We start from the raw sequence: 18,429 nt of genomic DNA on the forward strand, positions 1-18,429 counted from the left end.
CGGCTTGCTGGACGGTCAGGGCGGGGGAGGGGCGGGCCCAGACGACCCCTGGAGGCAACACTCACTGGAGTGGGGAGCCTGGAGCCCCTGCCAGGATGCGGGGGGCGACGATGAACCCGGTGTCCGCAATGCCCGTGACGAAACTGACCACTTTATGAAGCCCAGTACAAGGACAGAGGCGAGGACGTGAGAAACGATCTTCTCTCCCACTCATATACTCGCTTCCCCTCGTTCTCGGCAGCTTCCTCGAAAGGCCTTCTCTGCCTCATGAAACCACAGACCACATGTCTTCAGGTGGCAGAACGCACAGCTCCCAGCTGGGAATCACGAGGCGCGGCCTGCGTCTGAGAGGGCGATGCTCCGGCACACGCGAACCCTGTACCTCTGCGCATGGCGTGGACACGCAAACCCACGTCTGGTCTAAGCACAGAACCTTTTGTACGTTCATCAGGAAGCAGAACCCAGCAAAGAATAGAGCATCTAGACACACACAGGACGGGACCACGTGCCCTGAAGGTGACCTCCAGTTAGTACGTGTCACGGTCTTAATGAACGATGCGCAGCTCACTTCTACGTGGATGTAAAAAGCTGCTGGTTGGAGGATTTATAGTGAGTCAAAATGTCAAAGGAGTACGTGTGGGTTACCTGGAGACCCTGATGGGAATTAAAGTTTCATTTTTTCAAGGACTGAGGGGAGAAAATGAGGAAAGACAGTGGTAACTCCACAGGCCAGGCACTGTCATTAGAGTACTTAAAAGTAGCACAAGGTTTTGTGCTTAAGAAAACACAGCCCAGGGACTTCCCTGGTGGCACAGTGGTTAAGAATCCGCCTGCCAATGCAGGGGACACGGGTTCGACCCCTGGTCCAGGAAGATCCCACATGCCGCGGAGCAACTAAGCCCGTGTGCCACAACTACTGAGCCCGTGTGTCACAACTACTGAGTCCGCGCGCCACAACTACTGCAGCCCACGCGCCTAGAGACCGCATGCCACAACTACAGAAGCTCGTGCGCCACAACTAGTGAAGCTCGCACACCTAAAGCCCGCGCTCTGCAACAAGAAGCCCGCACACCACAACGAAGAGTAGCCCCTGCTCGCCACAACTAGAGAAAGCCCGCTTGCAGCAACAAAGACCCAACACAGCCAAAAATAAATAAATAAATAAATTTATTAAAAAAAAAAAAAAGAAAGAAAACACAGCCCAGATCCTTGGAGAGCCAGGGCTGAAGGCCAGCTGACCCGTCACTTGGGCCTGCCATTAGCAGACTACCTCGGGGAGAGAAGCCCCGAAGCCGTGTGAGGCTGGGCCACAGGAGGACAGCTGCTGGGAGCCCCGGGGCCGGCCCGCAGACACCGAGCAGCCAGCCTGGGCCACAGAGCCGCGGGCTGAGCAAACTAGCATCTCCTAGAGCACACTTCTAAGGCCAACGTCTAGCTTTGGCCAGGCACTAGATGAGGGCTTCTCAAACTAGGGTCCAAGGCTGCACTATTCGAGTCTATGAGGTGAAAAGCCAAGTTGTGAATCCTGTGCTTTCACCCCGGTGACCACCCGCAGGGCCGATGGCCTGCCGTGCGGCTCACAGGCCCCTTTCCCATCCGGCTGGATCAGGCTGTTGCCAAGGAGCCCCTCTGGCTGCGATTCTTTACCCGCTTCCAGGGCAATGCCAGAGGCGGGACCACACCCACCTTTGCGAGAGACCCAGGTATTCACCACGCGTGGCCGGGCACGTGTCTGCCCTTTAGAGGGGGCCGCCGGTGCACACTGAAGAGGGCAGCCCAGAGCCCCTGTACGCGGGCAGGCGTGTGTGTCTCTTCACTGTGGACCCCTGGGAGGGAGGCCTGGGACACGGAACTCAAGGGCGAGCCAGACTCAGAACTGCGTGCTCGCCTTACACAGACCAGAACCACAGGCTGAAAAGCAAGAGATCAAGAGAGAAGGTTTAACCTGACACATCATTTCACAGATGAGGACAAGAGCTACTCAAGGTGTCAAGAAGGAAAACTGACCTCAGCACAACAGACTCAAAATACAAAGCAAACACCTGAAAAGCACAACCTGCTCAGTTACATAAATACTGTATAAAAAATAACAGTAATTTCAGAATCCAGCTTTGAACGTTAAGACTCCGTACTTCGAAACTGTACTAGGGCCATCAACTCCCATAGTCAGCTTTTCTCTCCGTTCTCCCCGGAATCGGGCAAACAGACACCACAACTGCCTTGGCTTTTTCTGCATTTTCCAGTGGCTCCTTTTTGCAGCAGGACATCTGGGCGACATCCCAGCTCTCAGGCGGCACCCACCTGACCCGCTAGAGCCCCGGGTTCTAACGTGGGTCGGATACGTGGTCATGGCTGTGGCTCTGAAGACCCTGCCAGCATCTCCCCAGCCAGCCCAGGACCACACAGGGGCAGACCCCAGGACACCCAGTGTCCCCCTGCTCGTGAAACACACGGCAGGAGCCCCCCGTGAAAACTGGATTTTACTCCGCAAGCGGGGAATTTACTGGGGTAACTCCTCCTCCCCCACAGGAAGCCAACAAAGCAAAACTCAGACTAAGACCGTGCACACCACTCCCGTTCGTGGCTGCTGGCAAGCTGGGGCGACTGTAGCCCATCAGGTGAGGCTGGGCTGCAAAAGCGAAGCACGGAAGTCAACCTCCTGACAGGAGGACGGAATGTTTCCACTCTCCCTCTGGAGTCCACGAGGTAGTGTGAGCGCCAGGCCACGGAAACGCCGCAGCTGCGGTCACACCCTGCGTGAGACGTCACCCGGCCCACGGCTGGCGTGGGCTGCGGTCTGCCCTCTTCCCACAACCTTTACACCCGTGCTGTGGCCGGTGAGACCAGAAGCGATGTGAGCAGAGCGCTGGCGACACGGTAATTAAACAGCACGCGCTTCCGTAACCTGCTGATTGTGTTCACGTTATCGTAGGATTCCCTCCAAACTAAGATGTCGTGTAACCTTCAGAGCTAATGCCAAGTACAGGAAACAGCTGGCCAGCTTTGCTGAAAGTGTCGTCTGGAGAAGAAACGCTACAGTCAGGATGCTCACAGGGGTGCGTGATTTACAACTGTATCAGCAAGACAGAAAATCATCGCAGTCCAGCAGCGCAAGAGCTTCAGGTGATAACGTGTTACATTTCATAAAAATCACATCACACGTCCGTGGGACGGGTGGACCCACTGGATGAAAGGCGAACCCTTCACCCCCCGTTACCAACATGAAACTTAATTAAAACTGCGGGCAGGCCTCCTCACATACCACGTCTTATTACTTTAAGATTTAATTAGAACCGGTGACTTTTTTTTAAGGCTCCAACCCCTGTAGAGTTGCAGGAATTGCCACGAGAATGACACTAGAAATGGTCCTGTGGGCTGGAGAGGAAAGGCCTCCATCGTAAGGGGCTCAGCACTTGAGCCGCCAGCCCTGGGCAAGTGAGGGGCTTCCAGACACGAGACGTGGTTCAGGCTCCATGGTCTTTGCCCCCAACCCAGACGGAGCCCAAGGCTTCACTGATTTAATTCTCAGAAACAAACCTCACGACTCCCTTTATCACCTCGAGATGACACAGCGGTTCACCCGCCCCCAGGTGGCTCCCGACTGCACACGCCCTGGATGAAGCACGCGCTGGGATACTGTCCTCCTTGGTGACAAATCCTGTTTTTCACAATCGGCAACTAGTTTAGGAGACAATCCGGGCTTGTCCTGGGGGACGGGGGAGGCCAGCACCCACACTGGCATCAGATCCCAAGGACTAAGACCTGGGACCGACCCTGACACACGGGCAGGGAGCTGCCAGAGACCAATCAGGACGGTGCCGTCCATCAGCAAGGACGCCTCAGTGGGCTTCACGTTCCTCGTCTGGGTCTTGGGGTTGCAGAGGGCAGAGCCCACCATGCAGACTCAGGGTAGTCAACCTCCTCATCATGTGAGCCCAGAGTCAGCGAGACCGGGATGCACCAGCATTTCCACAACCGTCCTCATGGGCGCACTATTTGCTTGACCCAGTTTGACTTCTGGAATTCAGGTGAGGCTGGCGGTGGGCTGGGCTGGGACAGCGGTAAAGCCTTAAAACTGCAGCTGAGGACGGGGTGGGGCCTGACCTCCTGGGGCAGTGGACGACACAGGGACTGTGAGGTCTGCTGGTGACCCAACGTCTCGCTTCTCGCGTGTGGACTTTGTGATGGTGACCTCTCAGCACGGAGGTGGGAGAGCTGCGTTTCTCAGGGGCTGACGTGGCCCTAAGGCATCCACCTCTTTTCTCCTGACGTAAGAAAGAACTGCCCTCCCCTGGCCCGCCTCGTGTCACCCACACGTAAAAGAGAACTTGAACTGCAGACAGAAATGAGAGATGACTGTGACTGAGATAACTGGCCAGAAAGGGGGTTGTTTTAAGGTATCTTGAGAACTTACTATGTCCCCATTAAAAATATTTTTAAGCACAAACTCTTAACGAATGAAGTAGGGAAGGCAGACGAGAGGTTACCATAAAGAAACCAGATTATGACGCGCATCTTCCCAAAGGCGGGGGCTGGAGGCTGGGGGAGTTGTGCCCAGTGAACAGGAGAAGGGGTAACAAATCCCCTTGCCTCGAGGAGCACGTACACAGTTCAGAACACGACCTGGGACAAAAAAGTCTTTCCGATGTCTCGGCAGGTCCTATTTATGGTTCTAGACTGAGAGGCAGTTACATTAGCCCCTCATCACTAGGGAAGACAGGGATTTGCTATACGAGGGTAACTGTTTCTTTTCTTTTCTTTTTTTTTTGGTGGTACGCAGGCCTCTCACTCTCGTGGCCTCTCCCGTTGCGGAGCACAGGCTCCGGACGCGCAGGCTTAGCAGCCATGGCTCACGGGCACAGCCGCTGCGCAGCATGTGGGATCTTCCCGGACCGGGGCACGAACCCGTGTCCCCTGCACCAGCAGGCGGACTCTCAACCACTGTGCCACCAGGGAAGCCCGGTAACTGCTTTTTAAACAGACTGTTTATCCCATCAGATGTCATCATTCCAGCAAGCGCAGGTCTGTGCAAGGCTAAGTTTATTACCATCTCCTTATCGATGGTCTGGTTTGCTGCTCCTGCCTTGAGGAACACCACCTAGACCCCAGGGCTCAACTTTCAACACTGCGGCCTGGCGGTGGCCGTGCTCTGGCTCCATCTATCCTGGACCAGGGACGGAGCTACTTCCTCTGTCAACTGCCATGCCATTCAACGGAGTCCCGTAGTCAGAAACGAGGGCTCTTTCACCAACAACTGTCCCTCTGGGCTACGCGCTCCTGGAAGTCAGGGGCTGTGTTTTATTGAGCTCTGAACTCCCAACATCCAGCACGGAGCCTGCACACAGGAGATGCTCACCAAGTGTGTGATGAGGAGGCACGGAGCCTCCAGGATCCCCCCGCCCCCGTGCGGAGACAGCTGACCGTCAGCACGGAACACCCTCAACCAGAAACTGTGTCTGACCCCGAGTGAGACGAACCCAGCACAGCCGGCTCCAGCTTCAGGGCCCACAGCCATGGAGCGGGGGAGGGGCAGGTGAGCCAGGAGCCCCCCGGAGCCAGGCCCCGGGAGAAAGCACACAGAAGCCTTCTCCTCCCCGTAGCACCCAGATGACGGCAGGCACTTTACAGCTAGAGGGAGCGCGCTGTCCTCACTGCGCTTGTTTGTTGAAGTTGAGTGAATTCTTTAATTAGGTTTTTGCCCAGACAAAACAATACTCTATTAATATTCAAGAAAATGTTAGTAATGAAAAGCCATGTTAAGATGAACCAGGAAAAAAGAAAATGCTTTTATCCACTCCACACATTCAGCTCCTACCATGAGGCCAGGCAGGTGGTAGAAAAAGTAGGACGGGAGTCTTGGTTCTTACTCCCCAGAAGTCCCCTGTCCACCAGGTACAGCTATGAAGAGGAGGGTGTCACCTCCATTTCAGGGGACTGGAGCTCGGCCTGCTACCTTGGCTGAGCTGGAAGAAGGCCCCCGAGTGTAGGCAGCAGGGAGTGCCCAGGCACCGGAACCCCAAGTGATGCTCCCAGCACCAGTAGCTGCTCCGAGAGGGTCCCCTTGATGGCCCAGCACACCAAACAAACATCCCTCTGCGAACGGGTACCACGGCGAACAGCCCCGGGGACCGTGCCACTTAAGGGGGCAGAAGAATAGCACAAAGGCAACGAGAAGAAAACGAGAGGTAAACGGTGAACAAGGAACAGCAGCGCTCCAGAACGAGTATTTTAAAAACAAAGATGCAACGAGCGCTGGCAAGGATGTGGAGAAATGGAAACCCCTGTGCACTGCTGGTGGGATGTAAAACGCTGTGGCTGCTACGTGGTCCTCAAAAAATTAAACACAGAATTACCACGTGATGCGGCAATCCCACCTCTGGCTATTTATCCAAAAGAATTCAAGCAGGATCTTGAAGAGATGTCTGTACACCTATGTTCATCGTAGCATCATTCACAATAGCCAAGGGGTGGAAGCACCCAAGCGTCCGTTGACAGATGAATGAAGGAAGAAATACATACACGCCATGGAATAGTACGTAGTCTTAAAAAAGAAGGAAATTCTGACAGGCTATAACACGGATGAGCCTCGAGGACATGATGCTCAGTGGACTAAGGCAGACACAGAAGGACAAATGCTGTGTGAGGTCCCTAAGGTAGTCAGTGTCATAGAAACAGACAGCAGGACGGTGTTGCCAGAGGCTGTGGGGAGGGCATTAGCGTTTAATGGGGACAGGGTTTCTCTCTGTGAGAGGAAGAAGTTCTAGAGCCCCGCTGTGTGACAAGGTGAACGCACTTAACATTTCTGAGCTACACGCTTAACGATGTTTCAGATGGTAAACTTAGTGTTTATGTGTTTGTTACCACACCTGAAAATGAAAACAAAACTAAAAGACGTGATAAGCCATACGAAACATGTCCTCCGCTCCACATAAAACATTAAAAGGCTGGAACCGCGACTCCGTGGATGGGGTGGCCAGAGGTCCGGGTGCCGAGAGCCAGGCCGAGGGCAGAGGAGGAAGGAGAGGACCAAGAACGTGGACTACACTCTCCACTGTGCGGCCCAGAAGGGAAGTGAGGATCAGGGCGGCAACAAGATCATTTTTAAGAGGTCAAACCCCGAGGAAAAGGGGTTGTGAGTCCTGACGTTCTCTATCAGTCCAACGTTGGGACAAGTACCAGCCACTGCGTCGTGAGGACCAGGGACGGGTGGATGGGATGAAGCAGGGGACTGGCCGCAGAACGCCGGGCTGGTGCTCTCCCGGGGTCAGAAGTGAGATGTCAGGCTGTGTCCTAGGGTGGGAATGAAGGTGTGAAGCCCGTCTCTGAGGGATGCTGGAGCAGGACCGGGAGGTCGGAGCATCAGTCAGTGACAGGGGAGAAGACACAGACCCGGAGGAAGCTGCCTGGCACCGCGGGCCCCAGAGCCTGGGGGTCAGCACCTCCACCCCAGAGCCGAGGGCAGGAGGCCCGGGGGCAGGAAGGCGGGCGGACATCCCCTCCCAGGAGGCTGAGGACGTTGGGGAATCTGTTGAGGACACAGCAGTGAACGCTGCTAAGCTGGGGGCAGATGAGAAGGGAGAAGCCAGCTCCACAGCGGAAATGCATGGAATTGAACGCCGAGGTCATTTCCACCTCGAAAGGACCTGGGCCCGAGGCCCAGGACAGTCTCCACTGGTCTGAAGCGCACTCTGGCGACCCGGGGTTCTGGAAGTGGGTGCATCTCGGGAGAGGCCTGAGTCATTACCTATCGAGTTGCCTCCTGCATGCTGTCATACAAAGTGAAATTATTCACCGGTGTTTTAAAAAAGATGTTCTACACCATTAACCTACAGATGTCTTCTTCAGTTTTTCCAGCTCGAAGAATCACCTCTCACTCCATATTTGCACGCAAGCTCCGAACCTGCCCTGGCTCTCACTTCCTTGGCAATCTCTCCCATCCCCCCTGACAGATCCGCTGTTTCTTTTTCACTCACGCTCTTTTTAGAAGACAAACACCAAGGATGAAAGTAGAAGAGACAAAAGTTCCTCCGGCAGCTCGTCCACTCACACAAACGTTCATCAAGCACCTCCTCTCAGTAAACAACCGGACTGGACGATACAGAAGATTCCAGAGGAGACTGAAATGCTTTCACATACCACCATCTACAGTTTTTTTTTTTTTTTTTTTTGTGGTACTTGGGCCTCTCACTGTTGTGGCCTCTCCCGTTGCGGAGCACAGGCTCTGGACGCGCAGGCTCAGCGGCCATGGCTCACGGGCCCAGCCGCTCCGCAGCACGTGGGATCCTCCCGGACCGGGGCACGAACCCGTGTCCCCCGCATCGGCAGGCAGACTCTCAACCACTGCGCCAGCAGGGAAGCCCCACCGTCTACAGTTTTATCGACTTTGTCCACCTGTTCTGGATCTTCCCCACCAGACTTTCCTCTAGGGAATTGGCTCTCCTCCACCCAGCCCAGGTTCCCGGGCCACTGAAGACCCCTCCGCCCACAGCGAGGGCGTCCTGGGGAACTCGACTCCTAGTAAGGGTCCTCCTTCAAGCGGTGCCTGATAAACTGACTTGTGAAAATCACCTTTCCTCATGTGTAATTAAAAATGTGACCGACTTTTAAAAGGTGACATCAAATTAGGAGGAGATACACACAGTGACAGCCCCCAAGACAGGACTGCGAGGGCCACAACAGGCAGAACAGCACCCAACTTACACACAAAGCTAGGAAGTGACAGGGCAGCTCGGGTCCGCTTTCACGGCAAGCAGCCGCGGCCGGCGGGGAGAGGGCCACGTCCGCGAGAGAGGGCCACCCAGAGGCCGGCACGGGACAGTCACCGGAGCTGTTATTATTCAACGATCAGTATTTAACACACACGATTTTCTGTAGCCGAGGAGAGCGGAGTTATATTTTAAACGTACTCAGTAATCTTAAATGTGTCGAGACTCTCGGGGGCTCAGCCCAGCTCCCGTTTCTACTGCTCGTCGGCTGGGGTGTTCCCTGGGGAGCCAGACTCTGGGTGAGCTGTTCTCACCCACTGGAACTTCTGGGAAGGAAGAGACTCTTCTCTGCCCGGTTTGCTGAGAGGGTCGGCACGCCAGCCCTCACCCTCTGGACGAAGCAGAGAGCCTGTGGCGGGGAGACGGGGTTCTGGGGGTGGCTGGATCCAGCTGTGCCTGGATCCTACTCTGACCCAATGGAGGCATTTTTGTTGGCTTGTTTAAACCGATTTGAGTCATTTCACTCACTGGAGACAGAAAGAAATCTCGACTATTATAGTATGGCCAGTATTGTGAATCATGCTTATAAAAAGTCCCTTGTCGCCCGTATGACAGAGAAGAACCAAACAGGAGTCAGGAGTAGGTTCTATCATGGACCCTCCTGTCCCACCAACTCTACCAAATCACTTTCTCTTTCGGAACCAGCCTCGTCTGTAACACGAGATGCTCTGGAAGCCGCAGCAGCAGTCTGGAGAACTTACGACAGAACGAAGGCGACAGAGGGCAGGCTCGGCGGTGAGACTGGGTGGGTGTCCACACGCAGCTGTGCACAGCTGTCCGTCAAGGGTGTCACTGGTAGCATATCCCAGAAGCCCAGTCCCCCGCTGCGGGTGACAGCAATAAGAATACAGGATACAGAAGATGCGTGGGGTTTGGAACAGGTGTTCAGCCCCACTAGTCGGCAGCAACAAGAGCAAACGTTAAAAAAAAAAAAAGGAATTTCACCTGAATATGTGATTGTTCTCCTTCTGGCCATGTACGGCTCAGTTACAAAGTTCAAAAGGAACAGGAACTGTAGTCAGAAAGCTTCTTTCTTTGCATATGACCTAAGGAATCCAAATTCTTCTAAAATTATAAAACTCCAAGTTAATAAAATAACACACTTTGGTACATTCAAACCTGGGCAACGACCATAAAATTAATGCAAATTAATTCGGGCTGTTCTCTTTAAACTGCTGTAAATATCCCTTAAAAGGCAGAGACCAGACAGGCCCGTTCACTCTACCCCCTGGCGTGGGAGCCAGGAGGACGGGCACACACAGTGGCTCAGACATGAGATGAGTGTGGTCCCCGGGCAAGGGTGACATGCACGTTCATGAAGTCTTCACACTTTGGAAAAGCTGAACCACCCATCCCTCCATCCACACACCGCCAACACCCCCCCTCCCCGCCCACTGCAAAACAGGCAAGGGCTATGTAAAGGGGACTAACAGAAAAATAAATGCAAACCAGCAATTATAACCTGTAAAAACAGAGTTTTCATGTTTTAAAATTAAAACAATGATACCATTTTCTACCTTCTCATTGGGCAGATATTTAAAGGTTGATTAAGAACAGGTCAATGGGCACCCAGTCTTCAAGCTTGTTTAGAGAGCAATTTGCTAACATCTGAATCTTAGGTCAGTCGTAGCCCTTGCACTTACTCTTGTTCACAGCAGCGTGCGTGCCGCCTCAAATGATGCAGGGTAACACTAGTGTCTACGCACGCGTGTACGTGCGGGTATAAATACACACATGCACGGGGCCGGGGGAGGAGAGAGCGAATGAGGCAAAACGCAGACAATCGGTGAACGTGGATAAAAGGGGAGACGGGTTTTTCATGTACTGTCCCCCAGCTTCTCCATAAGTTTGAAATAGTATCAAAAAAATAAAAATCAAGTTTATGACTTCAAAAGAAGTGAGGTAGAGATGTGAGTCTTAAAATACAAAGTTCTCCAACACAGGATGTCAAATGAAAAAGACAAATCCTAGAACACTTATGGAGGATGATTCCATGTCGAAGAGAACAGACACCCAGAGAAACGTCTGCAATGACACACGTCAAACTGTTAATGTTCCCTCTGGGGAAGGAAATGGTATTCTGAGGGGAGGCGGCCATGGTCAACTTTCCTGTTTCACTCAATGTACTTGTAAATTACTTGTGTCAAAATTCACAGTATTTCTGGATTACTTGTGTTTAAGACAGGAGGTACGTTACCATTTCTGGTGTTGTAGCATCAATTAAATTTATTCATTTACGGGGGAAAAACTCACAATGCCTATAGCTGTGGTTCTCACCTAAAGGATGCGCCCAGACACAGGCCCCTGCGGGAATGCAGGTGTGCTGGCAGACGGAAACACGACACACTATGCCTGAGGCCACTCTAGTGCCTTAAGGGCAGGACCAGGGATGTGAAACCAGGGGAGAACCCAGGCACAGGCGCCACAGTGCCCCCTGCTGAGAAGCACTGACATGAAATCACTGAGGCCATGCGATAAATAACCACGACATCTCTGAAAGAAGGGAGGAGGGCTGTTCACGTGGATCTGAAAATACAGCCAAGACGTATCATAAAAGTAAAAAAGAAACCTAGGTGGTAGAACCACACGACAAGTATGAGCCCACTGATGTACTGAAAAGATGTACATGTTTGTACAGTTTCTGGAAGGAAAAACCTGTTAGCAGCAGTTCTCTCTGGGGTGGGGGGGGAGGAGGAGGTAGGGGTTGGGGGGGAGCTTTTACTTTTCTTTTTGTTCTTTGAGATGTTTTAATTATTTTATGTTTTCCTGTCATTAAAAATGTTTAATTATTAAAGCATTTATTTAAAAATAATTTACAAATGCCTAAAGACAAGTTCAAACCAAGATCTCAAGAGCGAATAGGAACTAGATCTGTCTAACTATAAGAAAGTAAAATATACTACAAACACAAGGATTTAGTGGTAGATAGTTCGTTCCCATCTTGCTCTACAAAACCACAAACTTACAAGAGAACACAGCACAGGATGGCCTGAGAACCACCTGGAGGGTGTGCTGGGCCCACCTGAAAGAGAGTCCGGCTCGAGAGGTGGGATGGGGCCTGGGGGTGTGCGTTCCTAGCAGGTCCCCAGGTGCTGATGCTGCTCTGGGCACCGCACTCCGAGAACCATTGGAATAGGAAGAGACACAAAGACAGTGGGAACGAAGAGAGAAAACCAAACAGTCACAGGGCTCTGAAGTGGGCTCACTGGGCCAACGCTGCCCCAAGTCCCAAGCACTCTTGAGCGTCCCTAAAGCCTCGCGGAGGAGCGAGGAGGCGAGTCTCCCAGAAGCAGAGGTCGGAGCTCGGCAGTCAGGTCGGGTTCCTCCTGCGGGGACGCGGGCTGGTCCAGAGCCAGCTGGGTGACTCCCTAAAACATCTTAGGCCCGTTGAATCTGTCACGATCACACTTAGTTCATTTTACACAAGACAGGAGATATGATTACGAACGGTGAGCTGATGCTTCAAAGAAGACAGTGACGCTCTGGAAAGTATATACAGCGCACGGGTAAGAGGAATGGTCAAATCAGGTGTAAGCAAGAAAGTGGGAGGAATGAAAAATTCTAGGGCTGTGCACCCAGGCAGACCGGTGAGTACCTGAGATCGTGTCCACTTTAATGAAATCCGAACTGGAAACAGGAGAAGAGGGTTTAAGGGTGTGAGTCACACAAAACCAGTGGGTCCACGTGTAAAGAAAGAGGCTCGCTCTTCAAACAAGTGGCAAGTGAAAGCACCCCTTTAAAGGCCTGGGGTCCACATCGGGGACTGGCGAAGAACCGCCCATTTATAAGTTTTCAAGTAAAATGATGACGGCCTGTATGTTTTCAGAGACTCTTGGGGGTGACCGACTTCACCCCACAGGCTGCTGCTGCAGGGCAGAAACCTCTTCTCCGTGGGGCCTTGTGCCTACAACTCCACTGGAATCTGAAGCACATCCAGATTTGGGGGCTGCCGAGCTCAGCTCAGGAAGGAAACGGGGTGACTGCACCGTTCTGCGGGGCCACCTACCGTGTGCTCAGGGTGGGCAAAGCTGAGCGCCCGCGAGCTGCCGGTGGGTCATTTCCCCCTTGCAGCCTTTCCGCGTGGGAGACCACGACAGACGCTTGTTGCTTTCAAAGGGAAATCCTTCGTGGTGAGCCCTCGTACACACATTCAATTGACGGTCTGCTACAGTGTGGTTTCAAACGTCCTCTTGTCCAGCGGACACTTCCTGCTGGGGCCCCGCTGACCGGCGACTGCCTCTGGGCACTGGTCTCCTGGCCTCCTAACCTTCCCTGGAGGTAAGTTCCAATGTCGGCGCCTACACAGCAAGTGGCCCCAGGGCCCCTCCTGCAGAGGAGCTCTGAACCGGGAGCCCGGGCAGCATCTGCTTCATATTCTTACTGGGAGGAACTTATGCTGCAGTTCCTCCTCCTCCTCCGAAGAAGAAGCCAGCTTTTCCTGAAAACTTCTCCTAGGAACTTCCTCCAACTGAAATGCTCACGGGGTGGAAGACATGTGGTGTGTTAAGGTATTTCTTCCATCATTTTCCTCCTAAATCTGTTAGCTTTGACTTAAAATCCAGCAGCCAACCCTACATGATAACACTGATAAGGTTTAGACCTCATTTCAAAAAAACAGTTTTTGCTACTAGTATTTTCTCAAATGTCATACTTGTGGAATGGTGATCAACTATATATCTGAATTCACGAAAGAACAAAGTAACAATAATACAGTTTTTAAAAGCAATTGCTTCTTTTGTAGGATTAGTTCATCAGGCAATTAAAAGAGCATGAAAACAGTAACTTATTAATAAAAAAGAGTGGAAACACAGCTGCATTGCCTAAATTTAAGATTTTTTCTATTTCTGAGTGAATCAATATACTCCTCTTTTTTTTTTTTTTTTTTTTTTTTTTTTTTTTTTTTGCGGTACGCGGGCCTCTCACTGTTGTGGCCTCTCCCGCTGCAGAGCACAGGCTCCGGACGCGCAGGCTCAGCGGCCATGGCTCACGGGCCCAGCCGCTCCGCGGCATGTGGGATCGTCCTGGACCGGGGCACAAACCCGCGTCCCCTGCATCGGCAGGTGGACTCTCAACCACTGCACCACCAGGGAAGCCCTATACTCATCTTTTAAACCTCTGTTTCATACTTAAAACAGTCAAAAACCAAACACACATATGGTTAGTCTGTAAAAGTCACTGTATGTGTGTGTTAAAATTCTCCAGAAACATTTACTCTTTTGGGTAACAGACATTTAAGTATCTGCTGTGCTTGGTGGCAAAAATATCCCCCCTACTCGATTAATGTTTTGAATAGGAGATGGTTCATTTCCCAATGACTCCGCAAGTATCTGCTTCAATTAGTTTTAGAAAAACAAATCAGGGTTCTGGTGTGGCACTAAAATTACCGTGGAAGGTAGAAACAAACATCTGTGTTAAGAATGTACGAACGTGAGGGGGCTTCCCTGGTGGCGCAGTGGTTGAGAGTCCGCCTGCCGATGCAGAGGACACGGGTTTGTGCCCCGGTCCAGGAGGATCCCACATGCCGTGGAGCGGCTGGGCCCGTGAGCCATGGCCGCTGAGCCTGCGCGTCCGAAGCCTGTGCTCCGCAACGGGAGAGGCCACAGCAGTGGGAGGCCCGCGTACCGCAAAAAAAAAAAAAGAATGTACGAATGTGGACCAACCACCCAAGAGGGCCTCGGTCCTCCTCGTCAGGAGAGAGACACACTGGAGGCGAGGATGTGGTTTTCCGGAAGGTTCCATGCTCTGGACCACGGACCTTGTCTTTTCAACAGCACCCGCTCTCGTTTAGTGTGACCCAGTGACAGGGAGAAAAGGACGTGTCACACAGCCTCTTCTCCAGCAAGCACTGTCCTACCCAAATCACTCCCGCTACGCACAGGCGCTGCTCTGGCCGCGGGGAGGCTCAGCCCTGCAAGACAACGTCCCTCCCGAAGCCCACAGTCCAGTGGCAGGAAGAATGGAAGCATCTTCCACACAGGAGGGTGACAGGAAGCAAAGGCGCCCAGTGGCCCTGACAGGTGTCCGGGACCCCACTGCAGGCCTGGGTCACCACGGCCTTAAAGACATTCCCGAGGGGCTGTCAGACTTGCTCCCATCTAAGTGGGGAGGAGATTCTCAACCTGTATGGGACCCGGGTGGGCAGGAGAGAAGGGTGTTACTCTCACCCCAATCAACTACCTCCGCAGAACAAGATAAAATAATTTAAGATTTTACACTTACACGCCCCCTGTGGTTTTAACCACAGACACCCTTATAGACACTGAAAAATTTCTGAAATGGCTACGGGTGATAAAAAAAAGGAAGTCACCCACTTTTTATTTAAATAGAAGCCACAACCCTCCTTATATACAAAATTGAGGGCTTCTGCTGAGGGCAGCCAACTCTGCAGAACTGTGCTGAGAGCAGAATGTGGGAACTTAAGAGTCAAAATAGTTTTGAAAATTATGGGTCCCCTCCGGCCAGAAAACACGTATGTACACACAAGCTCTGTGGACAATCAAAGGGGAACCCCAGGATCTGAGGCCTCTGTGCCCCACCCCCAGGACCAAGGCTTCCCAGAGCAGGGTGAGCAAACTTCTTCTGTTAAAAGCCAAACGGCCCACCTTCAGCCTGCAGGCTACACAGTCTCGTCACAATGATTCAAGTCTGTCCCTGAAGCTGGAAAGCAGCCAGACTGTAGGTGAACAAACGTGCCTGGGTTCCAATAACCCTTTGTGGAACAGAAATCTGAATTTCTTCTATTTTCACGGATCGTGAAATATTATTCCTCTTGACTTTTTCAAACATCAGAAAACGCAACAACCATTCTTAGCTCCCACGCCACACAGGGCTGGGCCCGCGGGCTGTAGTTTGGCGGCTCGGGCCCAGGCCTCGTCTGTAGCACCAGAGCCCAGGCGGCACCTGGCCCGAGTGAGCGGTGAAGCAGGAGACGTTTCTTTCCCTGGTGAAGGTGGCCGGCAGTGGCGAGGAGAACACAGGGTGGAAACTAAGAGACGTGCTGATTCCCGCCCGGCCTGAGCATCCAGCCTCTCCGGACCCGACCCCCGTCTGTAGAGTGGAGTCTCCTATTAGCGGGCTGTCAGGCCTCGTCTGCCTCCGAGCCTCTGTGCCTCTTCCTCGCACCGAGGTCAGAGGGCTGTATCTGTGGGCAGGTCAGCCACACGAGAAGTCAGCTCTGCGGACGAGCTCCAGGCGAAGGCCAAAGGCAGGGCGGAGCAGCAGCGTCGGGGCAAAGCCCGTGTCTGGGAAACACTGGCGAGAGGCCCCTTTACTGTGCAAAGGGGACCCTGACCTCAGTCATATCCCCCCAAGCCTGCGGGATGCACCACAGCAAGACGGCAGAGCAGTGTCTCAGGGGAACACGTCTCTGGAGGAAAAGAGCGCCCCAAACCAACCAACATCACTTTTCCTCGTGTCGTATTATTCTACTAAGCATGGGCTGAGGGAGATGCGCACAGGTACAGAGACCGTCCCACTCCTGCAACACGGACGGCGAGGGGGCACGAGTGACAAAGGGACATGAGAGTGGGTGGCTCTTGGACCAGAAGGAAGAGCAGTGTCCACGAGGCGAAGAAGCAACAGGGCAGAGAAGAGCCGGCGCCCCGACGTGGAGAGAGAGCCGGACAGGTGGGGGTGGCCGCGTGCAGACTCGGGGCCGCCTGCCCACCAGGTACAGCAGCTGGCGACCGGGGATCGCGCCCCCGTCCAAGAATCACAGTGAATGGATGGGAGCCGCCAAGAGGCGGGGAGCAGGGGGGCCAGTAAGACAGCAGGCAGGTACACCTACCGTGAGGTGAGGCATACGTCAGAGAAGACGTAACAGAATTCTAGAAGAAGTGGCGGCTCGCCAGGCACAGGAAAAGGGCAGGGAAGGCAGCTGTCTGTGCTGATCCCCAGGTGTGCTGTCCTGGGGTCGGGGAGGCCACAGGATGACCACCCAAGCTGCAGAGTCCGGGTCAGGAACAGGGTAAAAGCAGAACAGAAAAGAGCACCCACACTGAATGCACTCCTGCTCTGAAAAAGGAATCCGAACAGTTGACTATTTTGGAGACCAATCGAGGTCCCGAAGGCTCTCAGGTCATCAATATCCTCCTTGAGAGGCACTTCCGGTTACTTAGATGGGTTAGCACAATGAGAACCATGACTTCTAATCAATACCGGTCACACTCAGAAAATTCAGATGGATTCCTAACATGAGACACAGTGCCTAAGAGATGCATAAAGGTAGAAACGAGCTGTAAAAAACCAACCAACCAAACAAACAAACAAAAAACCCAGCCATCACCTACTCAGAGTGGGACACTGTTTAAGTCAAGCCAACGTGGCGGTCCAGCCTGTGGACGGCCAATGAAACAGAGACAGCCAGTGCTGACTTCAGACGCCAATGTCAAAGGCTTCAAGGAAAAAAAGCAGGGGCTGGCGAAACCTCTCCGGGGTTCCCGCAGACAGACATGTGTCAGAAGCGGAGCCCGCAGGAGCCCCCGGGCCCACACCAGACTGCCCTCCGGGGCAGGGACCCCACGCCCCTCCAAGACCGTCACTCACCTTTCCCGTTCACGGCTAGCCCCGTGGCCATGGCCGCGGTCACGGGGCCCGACACCTGCGGCACCAGCGGGTGTATCCGGGGCCGGCTCCCCATCCGCGCCCGCTCGGCACCGGGGCCCAGCAGAGCTCCAACCGGCTTTTCGGCCGCCACCTCCGGCGCCACCGTGTCCTCCTGCCCCTGCTCGACGGGGTCCAGTTTCTCGGGGCTCTCGCTCTGAAAGCCGTCCACCGCGGTCCTGCTCTTGATGGGGCTCTTGGGCACGAGGATCTTTATGCCTGACTTGGCCAGGTCCATGTTCTTCCGGTTCGAGAGGGACGGGGCTGGGTTCCTCCTGAACTTCTGGCCGGCGGCAAACAGCGGGCTGGCCTTGGGCTCGTGTTCCTTGCCAACCACCAGAGATTTCGGAGAGGCCTTGGAAAAGCTGCTGTTGGTGGACCTGGAGATCTGCTTCCTGGCGCTGTTCGGGGAGGCCCGGCTGGCCCTGGTGCAGGGGCCCTCCCTCTGCTTCTCGGTGTGGCGCCTGTTGAAGTCGTGGATGTACTCCTCGCAGTTCACCAGGTGCTGCTCCGGTTCCCAGGTGTCGTCCTCGCTGTCGTAGCCCTTCCACCGGACCAAGTATTCTGTCTTCCCTTTTTTGTTCTTCCTTTTGTCAACGATTCTTTCAACCTGTTTACAGAGGAAGAGAGAAAAGTATAAACGCACTATCTGAAAAATAAGGTGCAAGCGTAATAACAATGGACCATCGAAAATAATAAAAACCCCAACAGGTGATGCGCGTGATCGCCTCTTCCCAAGCCAAACCATCTGAAAACAGAACAGTAGGGCTTCCCTGGTGGCGCAGTGGTTGAGAGTCCGCCTGCCGATGCAGGGGACACGGGTTTCTGCCCCGGTCCGGGAAGATCCCACATGCCGCAGAGCGGCTGGACCCGTGAGCCATGGCCGCTGAGCCTGCGCGTCCGGAGCCTGTGCTCCGCAACGGGAGAGGCCACGAGAGTGAGAGGCCCGCGTAGCGCAACAAAAAAAACAAAAACTAAAAACAGAACAGTAACAGAGCATTCGGGGTTTTAGCGATTTCCTTGAAATTAAGTCAAACAAAATGCTAAAATGTTATGCTCAGAA

At 53.4% G+C, this 18,429-nt stretch overlaps 1 protein-coding gene across 1 annotated transcript in view; it reads right to left on the reverse strand.

Annotated features, from left to right (window-relative positions):
- The window catches only part of CDYL (chromodomain Y like), a 133,728-nt gene that overhangs the window by 32,419 nt on the left and 82,880 nt on the right, over positions 1–18,429 (reverse strand). The window contains exon 2 of the mRNA XM_081245388.1: positions 17,310–17,976. Within this exon, the coding sequence (XP_081101514.1) occupies positions 17,310–17,976 (667 nt within the window). The remainder of the gene's footprint in view (positions 1–17,309; positions 17,977–18,429) is intronic.

Source organism: Mesoplodon bidens (genome assembly GCF_964165515.1).
Source record: "Mesoplodon bidens genome assembly, chromosome: 10".
NCBI classification, from domain to species: domain Eukaryota; kingdom Metazoa; phylum Chordata; class Mammalia; order Artiodactyla; family Ziphiidae; genus Mesoplodon; species Mesoplodon bidens.